The 13,785-nt window shown below is 42.2% G+C and overlaps 1 protein-coding gene across 2 annotated transcripts; it reads right to left on the bottom strand.

Annotated features, from left to right (window-relative positions):
* Positions 1-320: 320 nt before the first annotated feature.
* CNDP2 (carnosine dipeptidase 2) lies at positions 321-13,000 on the bottom strand (the record flags this gene model as incomplete). Of its 2 annotated transcripts, XM_082014857.1 has the most annotated exons (11): positions 321-390; positions 826-973; positions 1,574-1,715; positions 2,259-2,423; positions 4,347-4,507; positions 5,067-5,151; positions 6,520-6,720; positions 7,635-7,723; positions 9,326-9,488; positions 11,846-11,989; positions 12,941-13,000. In XM_082014857.1, 11 exons carry the CDS (start codon positions 12,998-13,000, stop codon positions 321-323), a joined length of 1,428 nt encoding a protein of 475 aa, XP_081870983.1. The 2 variants fall into 2 exon arrangements, with proteins under 2 accessions (XP_081870983.1, XP_081870984.1); XM_082014858.1 differs by lacking the exons at positions 7,635-7,723; positions 9,326-9,488.
* Between the last annotated feature and the right edge of the window lie 785 nt (positions 13,001-13,785).

Below are 13,785 nucleotides of genomic sequence, written 5' to 3'. Positions count from 1 at the left end.
ACTGTTCCTCCTGTTTTACAGGAAAAGTAGATGAATACAGAAAACCACAACTTTGAAGTGATACAGAGGGGACAAAGATGCAGCTCAGGACTGCTGGCCAGATAAGGAATAGTCTGTGTCATTTGAAGTAAGCATTTAGAGAAATGTATTTCATATACAATGTTCTTTGTCAAGTGGAACTGCATGCTTCCCCCTCCTCCACCAAAGCAGTGGAGCATTGGTGGAAAAGGGGAGCCATGTAAGACTCTGTAATGATGACATTTTTGAGAAAATTCAGATGTCTGATCCATAAGGCAGAAGGTAAGGTGTCTAACTTAGACTTAGTCCTTCAGCTGGGAGACTTCATAGAGGTATGCACCAAGCATCTTCACCCCCTGGATGTAGTTGTACCTGGAAAGAAGATGCTTCCATTAGAATAGTCTTGAGCTGTATTTCTAGCAGTTGTGCTTTTTGCAATATCAGTTCTACACACACAGACACTACAGGGATTACTGTTGCAGGCAACAGGCACTACTGCCAACCTCCCTGCATCTCCCCCAGCAAGAGAGAAATGCCACCCTTGGGGTAGGGAGTAGCCAAGCTTGGAGACCAAAGTATACAAACTGCTTCTAGTTTCAGGTGTCTAAAACCAGAAACAGTAACGAGATCAAGATTCAGCTACAGACTAGTTACCCAATCAGTCATTCTCTGCTAGGGAGAAATGGTACTTTGCCTTCCAAAGTATTAAAGAAAAATCAAGAGCTCAATTTTTCTTGGTCCTTTTCATAACACATGCCAAGACCCACAGTACAACTCAGCCTGGCACAGGGATAAATATTCTCTTACCTATTTAGCTTCTCATTTTGAGAGTGGGCACCATCATCTGCAGCTCCAACAGGAAGGAGCATGACATTCTTGCCTGTTGCTTCTTGAAAAGTAAGGGTAACAGGAATGCTCCCTCCCTCCCTCGTCAGGTCTGGTTCAACTCCAAAAACTAGAACAAAGTGATACTCTAGTCAGTTTGTAATTGTATTTTTTTCCAACACAGATCCTTACTGCTGCTTAAGCAATCAAGTACCAACCATTTCTGTACCATGTGCTGACCATATCTTGCTCTGTTTTAATCATCCAGATGTAGAGGTTGAAGAATTGTGGCATTTGCCCCCAGATGTAGTGCTGAAGTACTTTCAGAGGTCCGTTACACAAACAATACTTTATTCAGAAGCCTGTTTGTACTCCACCACAGAAGTTAGATTTGCTCTAGTTGCCCTAGCATAACTGATTAAGCTTTGAGGGCTTTGGCTAGGCACGTGATCTGAACTGACAGTCTCATCCTTATGCAAAAGCAACACCATACCAATGGACTTGTTCCAATACAGTAAGAATTAGCTTGACATCAAGTTTCTTTCTTTCCTGTACCTCTGACAAGTTTAAGGATTGCACATGACATAGTTCATTACTTTATGAACCAAACTTATTATGTAATAAGTGCAGAACACTAAGTATTCTGCAAACATGTCCTCCGCAGTATTTCTTGAGGTGCTGGAACTAGAGCTCTTTAGCCCTCCCAAAGCCAAATGGAAAACCCACTGACCTGTCTTCATGGCCCTTCTACCAGCCATGTAGTGGGGATGGTTGAAGTCTGACACCCAGGGTTTTCCACCATGGCCTAAGTATACTCTGAATTTGTTGGGGCTCTGCAGCTCTGCAAATTTTTTGCTCACATAGTCTTCAACCTATAAGCAAGATTGAACCATTAACATTTGTATGAATAATGAAGACAGTGTACTAAAAGACAGTGATAAAGACAATATACTAAAAGCATCTTAGGGATTTGCAGATCACTACTACTGTGCAGCAATACTTTTCCTGTTGCTACTATTTCATCTTATTCCTATGTACCTCTGCTCTGAAATCAGAATATCTCCTTTATGCAAGTTAACAGTATACTGTAGAACAGTTAGCCAATACATCAAACTCTCATGCTTTTGAATACACGCTTCTTGTAATCCAAGTGCCCTACAATTAAATTAGCATTTACTCCCGGGCCCTTTCTTCAAGCTAGTTGAGAGGAACTGAATAGCCAGGCCACAACAGTCCAGTGTGGGGCCATACAGCAATTCCCTAAACTGAGTTGAGGTGCAGAACAGGGAAGATGGTAGCAAAGTAAATAAATTGAACTGCTTTGGAAACCAGAAATACTCTTGCCCCAGGCACAGAGAACAAGAGAAGTTTAGAGACATTAGTTGGTTTGAGACTATCAGTCCATCTCAACATACACGCTTTGTGACTTCTTCAGGAGTCATGTTTGGCACAAGCCTGATTGAGAACTTGCCAATCACTTTCCTAGGAATCACAGTCTTGGCTCCAGAGGCTGAGAAGGCTCCTTCAATTCCATGGAGAGACAAGGAAGGGTATCTCCACCTATGCATAAGGATCTCTCTCTGAAGAAGCAAAGGGAAAGATGCAAGATTACATAAAGTTCGACAGAGTTCCCCAAAGTAATAATTTCTTCAATCTAATAAAGACTCTGCAAGAAACAGTGTTTTCTCCCATGGACAAATGCAGTTCATTCAAGACTGCTCAGTTAAACAGAAGCTGGCATTTCAGCACCTTAAGAGATTCAGTAGCTCTAGTTTGGCTTCCTCCTAGTTCTATGGAACTTACAGGACATGACCAGTCTGCTTCAGACAAGGACACAAATACCATCTATAAGATGCTCAGATACAGTTTGCAGGGACTGTATGGGAAGCTCTAGTCCCCACTGTCTCAAGTCAGGCAGGTGCCTTCATCACTGAGTCACATGCTTGTGAAGATCACAAGTTTTCCAAAAGCCTCACCACTGTGCAGACTGAGGCACAACATGCTTCTGCCATTTATATCAGTTGCATTAAACTGGCTGAACTCTGGGTTCATTAAAGTGAGCCCTATCACCTACCATTACTAGGCCACTTCAGATACACTTCTGCATTTCCTCCTTGTTGCCTTGGACGCAGCTGTTCAATACACTGGATACTGTGAATGCAACATATTTGTGTCCTGTACAGACAGCTACAGTATCTCAAACCTGACCTTTACCACCAAGACACAGGAGATTTAGAAATTTTATGGGCTTTTATGTTGTTTGTTTTGTTCCAGGTACAACTTGCCTCTAATCTTCTCTCAAAGAGAATTTAACTGTCACTGTTCAAAACTTTCAAGCACATTGTTTCTCACCTGGAGATTACTTCTTCACCCTAGGACCCTTCTTGCATGCATGCAGCTTCGTTAGAACTCCCTTGGTAAGTTCAGCTAGGATTTCAGTCTAGCTAAGACTGAACAGCTTCAGTTCAGTATTGTATATGAAAAACATCTTGCCAGCTCCTTTTTATATACAAGTTATATTTCATTTATTACTCTATAGGACAAGGCTAAACAAGGAAGCTTGTGTGCTCTCAGCTGATATAAACCTGAGCAAGTAAACACAAGGTTGAGAATATAAAATTTACTTATACCTATTTGAGTTGTCTCTGAAGTCTCCTCCTGACAGTACGAGGACAGAAGACAGACCTGCACATATAAACTTATCTTTTACAACACTTGTTCCTACTTTTTTACAATAGATGTATTTATATCTAGGGTGTAACACTTTAAAATTAGTAATACCTATACCTTGCAAGATTCCATGCTGTTAAAAGCATTCATTTGGAGAGCTCCCAGAACAAAGATCTGAGAAGTTCAGACATGAATTTGTTGAACTTAAGCCTTTTCAAAGATTTGTGCGAATGCCTAGTTTACAGCTACAAACAGTCCTTGCTTGTCAGGTCTAGGAAGATACTCAGTATGTCATCCTTCAGTTCATCACAGCTAAATCTCAAACTGTTTTCTCACTTTATGAGAAGTCCTCTCTTTGAGCAACTGTATTTCTGATAACCTACTGAACTTCCCACAGATGCAAGAAGTCAGATGCTTTCTGTAGATGTGGTATCTGACCTCTGGAAAAGGTGCTAGCAGTTCTTATCTGGCATTAAGAAAACAGCACTAGATAAAGTTCTGTACAATTTTGAAATGAGACTTACATACAGACTTAGAAGCAAATTCAAAGTTGCCTAGACTGCTTGCCTTAAACATGGGATAACCTAGACTAAGTCTGCAAGCACCTAACACTTTGCAGAGGAACTGCTAGTGTTAAGTATAGAGTCAACTGTACCATAGGTGAAATAACCTTCAAGGCAGTCTTGCCATTTTAAAGACATCAGAAGAATTCTCTGCCTACTGAATTAGTTAGTAACCACACAGGTATCCACAGAAGCTTGTTTCTATCTCCTAACAGAGACAACTTGAACTTACACAGCTAACCAGTGAAGAGAGGGAAGAATACAATATACCTTCGTATCATGCAACAGTTTTGTTGCTCCTACATCTTTTGCATATTCTTGCAAGTCAAAATCAATCTTCTCATACAGTGCCAGCTCCTCATCAGTAACAGGTGCCACTGCTTCATTAATGCCTGGGATGAGGATTTTCCCTTTCTTGTCTATAAGAGAACCTGTAAACAAGCACCCAATGTTGGGATTCAACCAGAACAAGATGTCATTACTGTCATTTCATTTTCCACAGGAAATAGAAATCTTCGGCTTCTGAAAACTTTGTAAACATAATGAAATTCTGACCTCTACCTCCCAGAGCCTGTTCCACTAAGCATGGAAGGCACTTATGAAATTTGTAGCTACCCAAAATGTGCATTTCCTTCCAACTGTATTTAATTCTGCTGCTACATGTTTGGCTGACTGTTTGAGGGCAGGATTCTCAAGGAGTTTAATATGGCATCTGTAGAAGAGTTTGCAGAAAAGAGCTGATTTAATTAACATGCAAGTTTGCAGCAAGATTAAGGGAAGCTAAAGTAGATAGAAATATGATGAAGGTCTTGCCATGAAGTCTTCTATATCTAAGGCATCAGCCTGTTATGAACACCTGGCAAGCACCATTTCATTGGTCATTGCTTTGCTAGTATAAGCAGCCCTTAGGACCCCCCGCCCCACAAACTCATGCTTTAATAGAACTTACTCCCATTTTAGATGCTTTCAGTGACACCTGCTTTTTCTTACCCATTAGAGTAATGAGATCTGTCATGGCCTCATGTACTGAACCACCATAAACTCCAGAGTGAAGGTCTTTGTCACTACATTCCACCTGGTTTGAAGTGAATTAAGATTCAGGTTAATTTTAGCATGAACAGACTGTCAAATGCACAGACTTTTGCCCCAGCTTTTTGCTGCACCTATTTTGAGAATGCATCTGTTTTTGAAACCAGACCACTCAGTTGTAGTACATTAAAGCAGATATGCTTTTTATTGCTCTGGGGAGTACAAGCGCTGACTGTCCCAACCTTGGAGACTTCAGTGGTGACATCTCTTCCCATACTCAAGGAAATATCTGGATGAAGATATCTATGCCATGAGATATCCCACCTGAGGGACAGGACACCATCCTGTGGGACCTGGACAAGCTCAAGGAATGGGCCCATGTGAACCTCATGAGGTTCAACAAGGCCAAGTGCAGGGCCCTGCACTTGGGTTGGGGCAACTCCCAGGATCAGTACAGGCTGGGGGATGAAGGGATCAAGAGCAGCCCTGGTGAGGAGGACTTGGGGGTACTGGTGGATGAAAAGCTGGACATGAGCTGGCAATATGCACTCACAGACCAGAAGGCCAAACGTTTCCTGGGCTGCATCCAAAGCAGCATGGCCAGCAGGTCAAGGGAAGTGATTCTGCCCCTCTACTCCACTCTGGTGAGACCCCACCTGGAGTACTGCATCCAGCTCTGGAGCCCTCAGCACAGGAAAGGCATGGACCTGTTGGAGTGGGTCCAGAGGAGGGCTGAGGGCCACAAAGACAGAGGGCTGGAGCACCTCTATGAGAGCAGGCTGAAAGAGGTAGGGTTGTCAGCCTGGAGAAGAGAAGGCTCAGGGGAGACCTGACTGCAGCCTTCCAGTACTTGAAGGGGGCTTATAAGAAAGATGGGAACAGACCTTTTAGCAGGGCTTGTTGCAATAGGACATGGGGTAATGGTTTTAAACTAAAAGAGGGTAGATTTAGACTACATCTAAGGAAGAAATTTTCCACAATGAAGGTGGTGAAACACTGGCACAGGTTGCCCAGAGGGGTGGTAGATGCCCCATCCCTAGCAACACTCAAGGTCAGGTTGGCCAGAGCTCTGAGCAACCTATCTAGTTGAAGATGTCCCTGCTCATTGCAGAGAGGTTGGCCAAGATGACCTTAAGAGGTCCCTTCCCACCCAAAGGTTCTACAATTCTATGATAATCCTCCAGTGAAGGTGCTGGCTTACCTTGCTTCATACATCTGAAAGCTATCCCTCCCACCCAAGTATGATATGGGATAGTAAAAGGAAGATATTTAGACAGTTAGTAGAAACTGTTCTACTTCAATCAGTTTCGCCTTTTCTGAAAAAAGGTATCAGCATGAAAGAATTTGAGCTACTGCTCTTCTCCAGTAGAAAATTCATCTTAATACTGGGTTTGCAGTATATTTCAACACTTACCTCTATGAAGTAGTAGCAGATACCCCTCAAGCCATAGGTGATGCAAGGCTTCTTCTTGCCTAGCCAGTAGTTGTCAGAAATGCAAACATAATCCACATCTTTAAAGAAAGTGTCTCGCTGAGCAAAAATCAGTTCATCAAGGCCTTCAGATCCTGATTCTTCCATACCCTCTAGGCAGAACTTAACATTTACTGGAAACTCCTTTGAAAAAGAAAAAAAACAGATTAAGTATGTGAAAACATTGGACTCCTTCAGCAATCAGTAATTTTCATCTGTCATGTACAAAGCAGAAAAATGGATATGTTGGATGGACTAGTTCCATGATGGTGGAATTTGTTAATTACATACAAAGTATTACAAAGTTTGGACTGTGCTTACATTAAGGGCACTTATACCACCCTTCATCTGATGAAATTCAAACTCTTCAAAAAAGTTTTAACTAAGCTCTAGAACAGCTTGTTCCCAATCCTCCTAACTGTGGGAACGCAGCAGAAATCTGTTGCCAAAAGGCAAGTCACAGGACTAGGAAAACTAACATTAACCACAGAAATTGCATGCCACAGTAGGAGAGTCTGAGCTACCCAGTCTACCATATTCTATACCTAGACAGCACTTCAGAACTGCTAGTTTTTCCTCACAACGAATAGCAACTTGTCTTGCAAGACAAAGCAGACATCCTGAGCTATTTCCAATTGCACTTTTCCTTGAACACAAACAGCAAAGCTCCCAATTTAGTGTTACCAAGTTAATCTCTTCTTAGAGCTCAGTGGCAGTAAGACATTAAGCTTTGCTAAAGGCCAAGCTAATTTGACATCCTTACATGAAAGTGATCATATTTGATTATTCCTCCTGCTCCAGATGCTTGCATATGTATTTTCCTTCCTACACATTGCGTTAAAGCAAAAATGTTTAAAGTGCAATCTAAGTATCTTCAAGACTAACTTGTCAGCAAGTCAACTCAACCTTACTGGGACATCAGGGAATTAACAGGACTACTGCATCATTCCTCTGATCAGCTGAATAAGCAGGCTTGCCTCAAAGGTTTGTGGCTTGGATAACATTTATTGCTAGACTCAGCTGTATGTAATAAAGCAGGATACATTTTGGGCATATACCTGGTTAGTTTGTTGATAAGCCTCCAAGGCATTGAGCCAGGCAAGCACTGGACCTTTGTCATCCGTTGATCCTCGCCCATACAGCTTTCCTGCAGAAACAAGATATAAATTAACCACTGCAGAGAAAAATTAGGATGAAGCCTCAGTCATCTCTTGCCTACAGAAGAAAGCATTCTTTTGGATAACCTTTTAGCCTGCTTATATTAACTTTCATTTCTGATTCTTCTGAAGCAGCACTTTTACATCCCACTTTATACACCCATGCAAGTGGGATAGGTACAGGACTGCAGTAGTTCTCCCACTTACAGAGCTACTCCACCTCTTCCCCCAACTGCTCCCTGGATAGGAGTTGAACAAACCTGGAAAAGATGTAACTGCCTTGGAGATGTAACTGCCTTGGGCAGTTCCCATATCCTTCACAATGGTATCATTTTCTACAAACACAGCAGTAAGGGTATAGAAACAAGCTGCCTCCTTTTAACAGAAACATATCCAGTGTTAGCTTCAATTCAATAGTTCTTCATTTGAAGAGTAAAACTGCAGTAGCTAATGACCAACCACTTCTCTGGATTCTCCAGGTAAATGTGAATCTCCCTAGAAAGGGCTTTAGACAAAGACAAGTTTCACAGGCTACAGGCAAGTACCAGATGTAGCACATGGGATCACAGTAGGGGCAGATATTGCTGCAAGTCAGAGCTGTGGCTACAACCCCTAAGCACTAGGTGTAATCACAGTGACAGAACAGGTCAGACAGCTTGCAAGGTAAAGAGCCACTGGTAAATACACCTCCTACACTACCAGGCTGCGCAGAGATAAGCCACAGCCTGAGGCAAGCCTAGCTCTTGCTATCAGATGAGATAAACCAATTTAGTAACTTGGACTCTGCTGCCTATGATCAACTGCCCAGGTAGAAATACTAGTTACCACAGATAGTTCTTTTCTTGGCAATCATTAATGCTTATGCAACAAGAATGGTTAATGTCCTTCTATTCATATGACCTCTGACACTCAACACTGAGCAAATGAAAAGACAAAGAGGCTGTTAGTAGCACAGGTTTAAACAGAAGAGAAAGTTTTTGACTCCTCTTGGCTACCAGCAATGTGTTGTTTCAACGGGAGTTACTGCACAATTTCTTCATCCCCATTTATGGGAAAGGGACACTTGTCTGGGCACTAGCTCTGTAAAATACAGTTTCTGCTGTACTCATAGCACAGCATGCAAACACAAGGCAACCCAGGGAGGCTGCTGTGCCACTCCTGTCTCCAGGCATAAAGTCGCCACGTTGAGTATTTTTGCCCTGTAGTGGTTCAAAATCCCTGCAGTCTGACATGACTTTACAGGCTGCAAGTTGTGAACAGCACAAGAAACTTGTTCTGGAAAGCTTTCTGGCAACAAATTTTTACCATGGAAGGCAGCAGTTAAGACTGCTGTAGCTACAAGGAAGATAACATGCAAGCACAGTGTACACTATCAGAAAGGAAACAAGCCCTGAGAGCAGCTGAGATTTTGCAGCTCAACTTGTTTACCATTTCCCCTCCTGCATCTTTTATCTCAACAGTATTAAGCAAACACCCATGACTGTTCTTACTCTCCTTACCCCTTTCAATCAAGGGTACAATTTTAGAACAGTTGAGAAATGCCACACTTGTCAAAGAAATACTCATCGGTTTGAGAAGTCCACTGCTCTTACCTTCTCTTTCTACCAGTGTGAAGGGCTCGCTATCCCAGCCGTCCTCTAGTGCTGCTGGCTGGACATCCAGGTGACCATATACACACACCGTCTTTTTGCATGGATCTGAGCCAAGTGTTCCCAAAACAATTGGTGGCAGAGGGATCTCTGATCCATCAGGCAGCTAGAAATAGGAGGAAAGACATTTTATTCAAATGTGGAATGTCAGAGTGGCACATTTTTATCAGATGACTGAATTACTTGAACATTATGGAGGTTATGAGATTAGGGGCATAGACAGCTAAACAAAACTAAGCTACTTAAGTCAATTCCCAGAAGCAGTGAGCCAACGAAGGCATGACAGCACCATGCCAGTAAAAGTTTCCTGACAAGTCCCAGTAACAGACAAAAAAGTTCCAAGCCACTCAGAGCTGTTAGCTTTAAACTAAGAATCCTACATCAGATTTTAGCAGAGCAAGCTGTCTGCATGCCAGACTGCCATATCTAATGCTGACCTAAGCATAAGCAATAAACTCCATTCAATATTGCATTCTGCATTGCTTGTCACTGCACTTTCATCCTGCCCACGATATAGCACTCTAGACAAAAGTTTCCTGATAGTGGTATCACTAAGTATAACACGTGCCTACAACCAAATAACGTCAGCATAACAGCTGTATTTCTCCATACGAGCCGACACTGTAAAGCAGAGGACAGCATAGTGCTGAGGAACTTAGTTCAAGAGTTGAACTCTGCTTGGTCCTTTGGAATGCCCCGTAAGCACTTATCACATTCTCATTCAGCATCGGTTTCCCTCCCAATGAGCTAGCACATACTCCTAGATGCTGTTCAGCAGATCAAGATGAGCTTTGACTTTTTGCTCATATGGGCTCCAAGTTCTGATTTTTTTTTTTATCAACAGGCTACATAGTCCTTGGCCAGCTGCAGCTCTAAGTGATCATTGCAAGAACTTACACTTACAGCAATCAGTACACACTACAAACTGCTGTGCAGCAGTAAACTGTGTTAGATCAGACAAGTTCACCAGTTACTTTACATGGTCCTTCATTGATATAGCAGCAATGTACATAATTGAAACAGTTTTAATAGTATTTTAGGCAGCAGATAGGAGCAGAGCTAGAATTATCCTACAGATTCCCCTCCCAAGAGGGCATATGAAGTCAGCTGCTTCCCTGTCCCTCTGTCCCAGGGACACTCTAGGCCAGAGTTGGTAGAGCCAAGACCTGTAGTGCTACAAACAAGTGTATTCCAGTTGCCAAAAGCAAGAACTGCTCAGAGGGTCCTGATACACCTAGATTTCAGCCAGCAGTCATTAGCACCGATTACAATGATGATCTTCTAAAACTAGCAAACACCCCAGTACAACATGATTTTGAATGCCATTATCCAAATGCTAGTCTAACAATTTTGGGTCTTATTCTGTGACATATAGTGACTAGACACCTCAAAAGAGCATATCAAGTGGACGGATCCCCAGGATGAGATCATCATTATCATTCTCATAAGCACACATTTCTCAGATGAAAAGCAGTCCAGATAGCTAAAAATAAGGAGGGGACTCATCCTGTTAAGGATTCTTCTGTATCCGATACGGGAGCAGTGCAATCTTGTAAAATTTAACACTTCTGGAAGAACCTAAAAGTCTTTTGGAAGACTTACTGAAACTTCAGTCAGTATCTTTACAGCCTATGGATCTAAGGTCCAACATCAGCCTGCTGTTAAAAATGTCTAACACTGTTTGCAGGTGCTCTGTTCATGTTCAATTAGGAAAGTATTTAAAATACATTTAATACACAGTCCAGAATGTAACACAACATACTTAACTGATCTGGATACCAAGGTTTACTATAAATAAAGGTTCTCACAGCAAGCTCAGACTGTGTAGCAGGAAAGACTTATCCCATACCCCAACAGGCTACTGTCTTTCTAGGTCACTACCTCCAAAGCCCTTATGTGGTGATCCTGACCAGAAGACCATCAGACATCCAGGAATTAGCAATCCACACAGTTATCCTGAGTACATCCACGTCTGCTGTGCTATGCTGTACACTCAGCTTTGCCTATCCTTGGGCTGCAGGATAAACACAGCCAGTTGACTGTAGCCTGTAGGCAGTTCCCATTTGGTAGTGGCGATTACACCACGTACATGTCTTTGTCCTTATCTAAAAGTGCAGCAAGAAGTTCTCATGTGAATATCCCTTTTGTTTGGCAGTGGAACCAAACAGCTTGAATAAATAAAATGGGATAACACTTCCATAAACAGGATCTGCACAGTGTTGCACACTGACTGGATGCCTGCTAGATGCTGCAGAGCTTGGGGCTCCCACCATCTGAAGGGACATAAGATTATCTATATTACCCTCTTTGTTTACACTGGTAGCTCTAATAAACAGCATTTTAAATGTCATTTTATGAAGTCTAAGTGCCTTTCTTACTGGGATCATAAGACACCAACCTGGTGCAAAACACCTTGTCTTCTAAAGAGACTTCTACTAAGCTGAAATGGAGATGCTCACATACCTTTTGTTTCCCAATATCCATAAGTTGGGTTGTGCCTCCCAGTCGCTCAATATCCTTCGCAGCAACCTCCATCATGCGTCTGATTTCAGCCCTCTTCTCCGGCCATGCTGACACACTCTGGATTGCCACCCACTGAGCCAGCCGCTACAGAAAGACAGAAAAGCTAAAGGTTTTACTACACATGAATTGTGGCATGGGAGGCACTGTACAAATACAAGACCTTGCAATTCAACTAATACTGTTTTAGTCAAGCTTAAACTTGAGACAAATCAGTTCTGTCCACCACACAAAGTACTCTAACCATTAATATTACACTCAAAAGCTCTGTAAAACCTCACTTTCCTACAGGTGCCCCTGCAGCGTAGCACAAGGTCTACAGATACGGAAGGTAAGCTTAGGAGTATGACAGCTTCTGCATATTGTGCCTTTCTGGTTACTGTTCTTTAAGTACCAAGAACCAGCTAATGTCTTTCAGGCTTCTCAAAAAGGCCACCTTAGCTTTTCCTCACACCATGTGAGATCAGTGAGAGCAACTGGCAGAAGACAAGTTGAATACTTGGCCTAGTTCTTGCCTGGGAGTTTACAGTGCTATACCACTGACTCCTTCACAGGTGAATGGGATTGCAATACAAGGTGCAATTAAATAGCAGGTTAAACAGCAAAGTACATAGGTAACCTCTCCCTCTGTACTCCAACATGAGCAGTTTCATATGAGAAAGCTTTATTCCAGCATTGTTTATACCTTTCTTATCTCAAATGGGGAGAGACAGTATGAACCCAGTTGGGCATTCAGGAACCAGTGTCAAGCATCTTGTACCTCTAATAAGTCGCTGCTTGCACTATACAATAATAAAGCATTTCCTAAACTGCCATGGAGATTTAAGTCTTTGAAGAGAACTATGCCTAAACTTAAGTTTTCTGGCTTAACTCAAATCAGTTACACCTGCTGCCTGCTCCACCCTCTCTCCAATTACTCAGCATTACTCTATTATTGGGCAGATTATATAGGTGTATGAACAAGCTTGAGGCTGACCACCTAACTTTTAATATCCCATAGCTTTCTGTGCTGCAGGACAAAATTCAAAGAAAGCTTACCTGAATATAGAGGTCCTGGTGTTCATCAATGTATTTAAAGAGGGTTTTAAGAGCAGACATTTTCTGACCAGAGCAGTGTTGCTGAAGATTCTGTGACAGAAAAATAGTTTAACCTTCACAGGTTTAAGCAGCAGTCAGTAATCAAGAAGCCACAGAAGACTTTCACCTTTAAACTGTGAATGCCACACACCAAGCTGTGCGAATATAAAACTTGAGGCCACTCCCCCTCACAAAACCACACGATGAAGTGGGTGAAAAAAAAGCATATTTAATCTTAACACCACTGTTCTGCCTCTCCCTGCAAAGTAACTTTGGAAGTTAAACTGAGCAAGCTTGTCTATAGAGATACTTCAATCAAGTCATGTACTTCACTTTACTGCAAAATTACAGGCAAAATGTTACTCAAGTGAAGTCTACTCTTTGAAGTTGCATTTTGTTGCAAGAGTTCAAGTAGTTGTGTGCCACAGGCTCAAATGCTAGCAGTTAGGTCCAAGAAAGCACCACACTTACTTTGTGAACTACAACAGAGGTTAAAAGCTTGCAGCTAAAGAACTGTTTTCTTCAGTCTCAACATGCCACTCAGCCTTCCTGAACAAGGTCAGAGAGAAGCCACAGGAACAGAAACCAGCCCCAGCAGGCCATGAGCAAGTGGTCAGTGACTAACTCAGCACTACCACTTCCTTGGTTTGTTTTAGTTTCAACTGAAGTTCATGTGAGAAAATCCAAGACTTCTCTCCTCAGTTTTCTGTCTTCCTTACCAGTCCAAAGTCCATATTTAAAAGACATACTATCCACTCAACCAACAAGCTTAAACTCAGTTCTCAAGTTAGAACTAAAGATAAGCA

Source organism: Phaethon aethereus (genome assembly GCF_964289735.1).
Source record: "Phaethon aethereus genome assembly, chromosome: 2".
Lineage (NCBI taxonomy): Eukaryota > Metazoa > Chordata > Aves > Phaethontiformes > Phaethontidae > Phaethon > Phaethon aethereus.
Note: the sequence above shows the minus strand (reverse complement) of the source record. Positions and strands in the feature narration are given on the sequence as shown.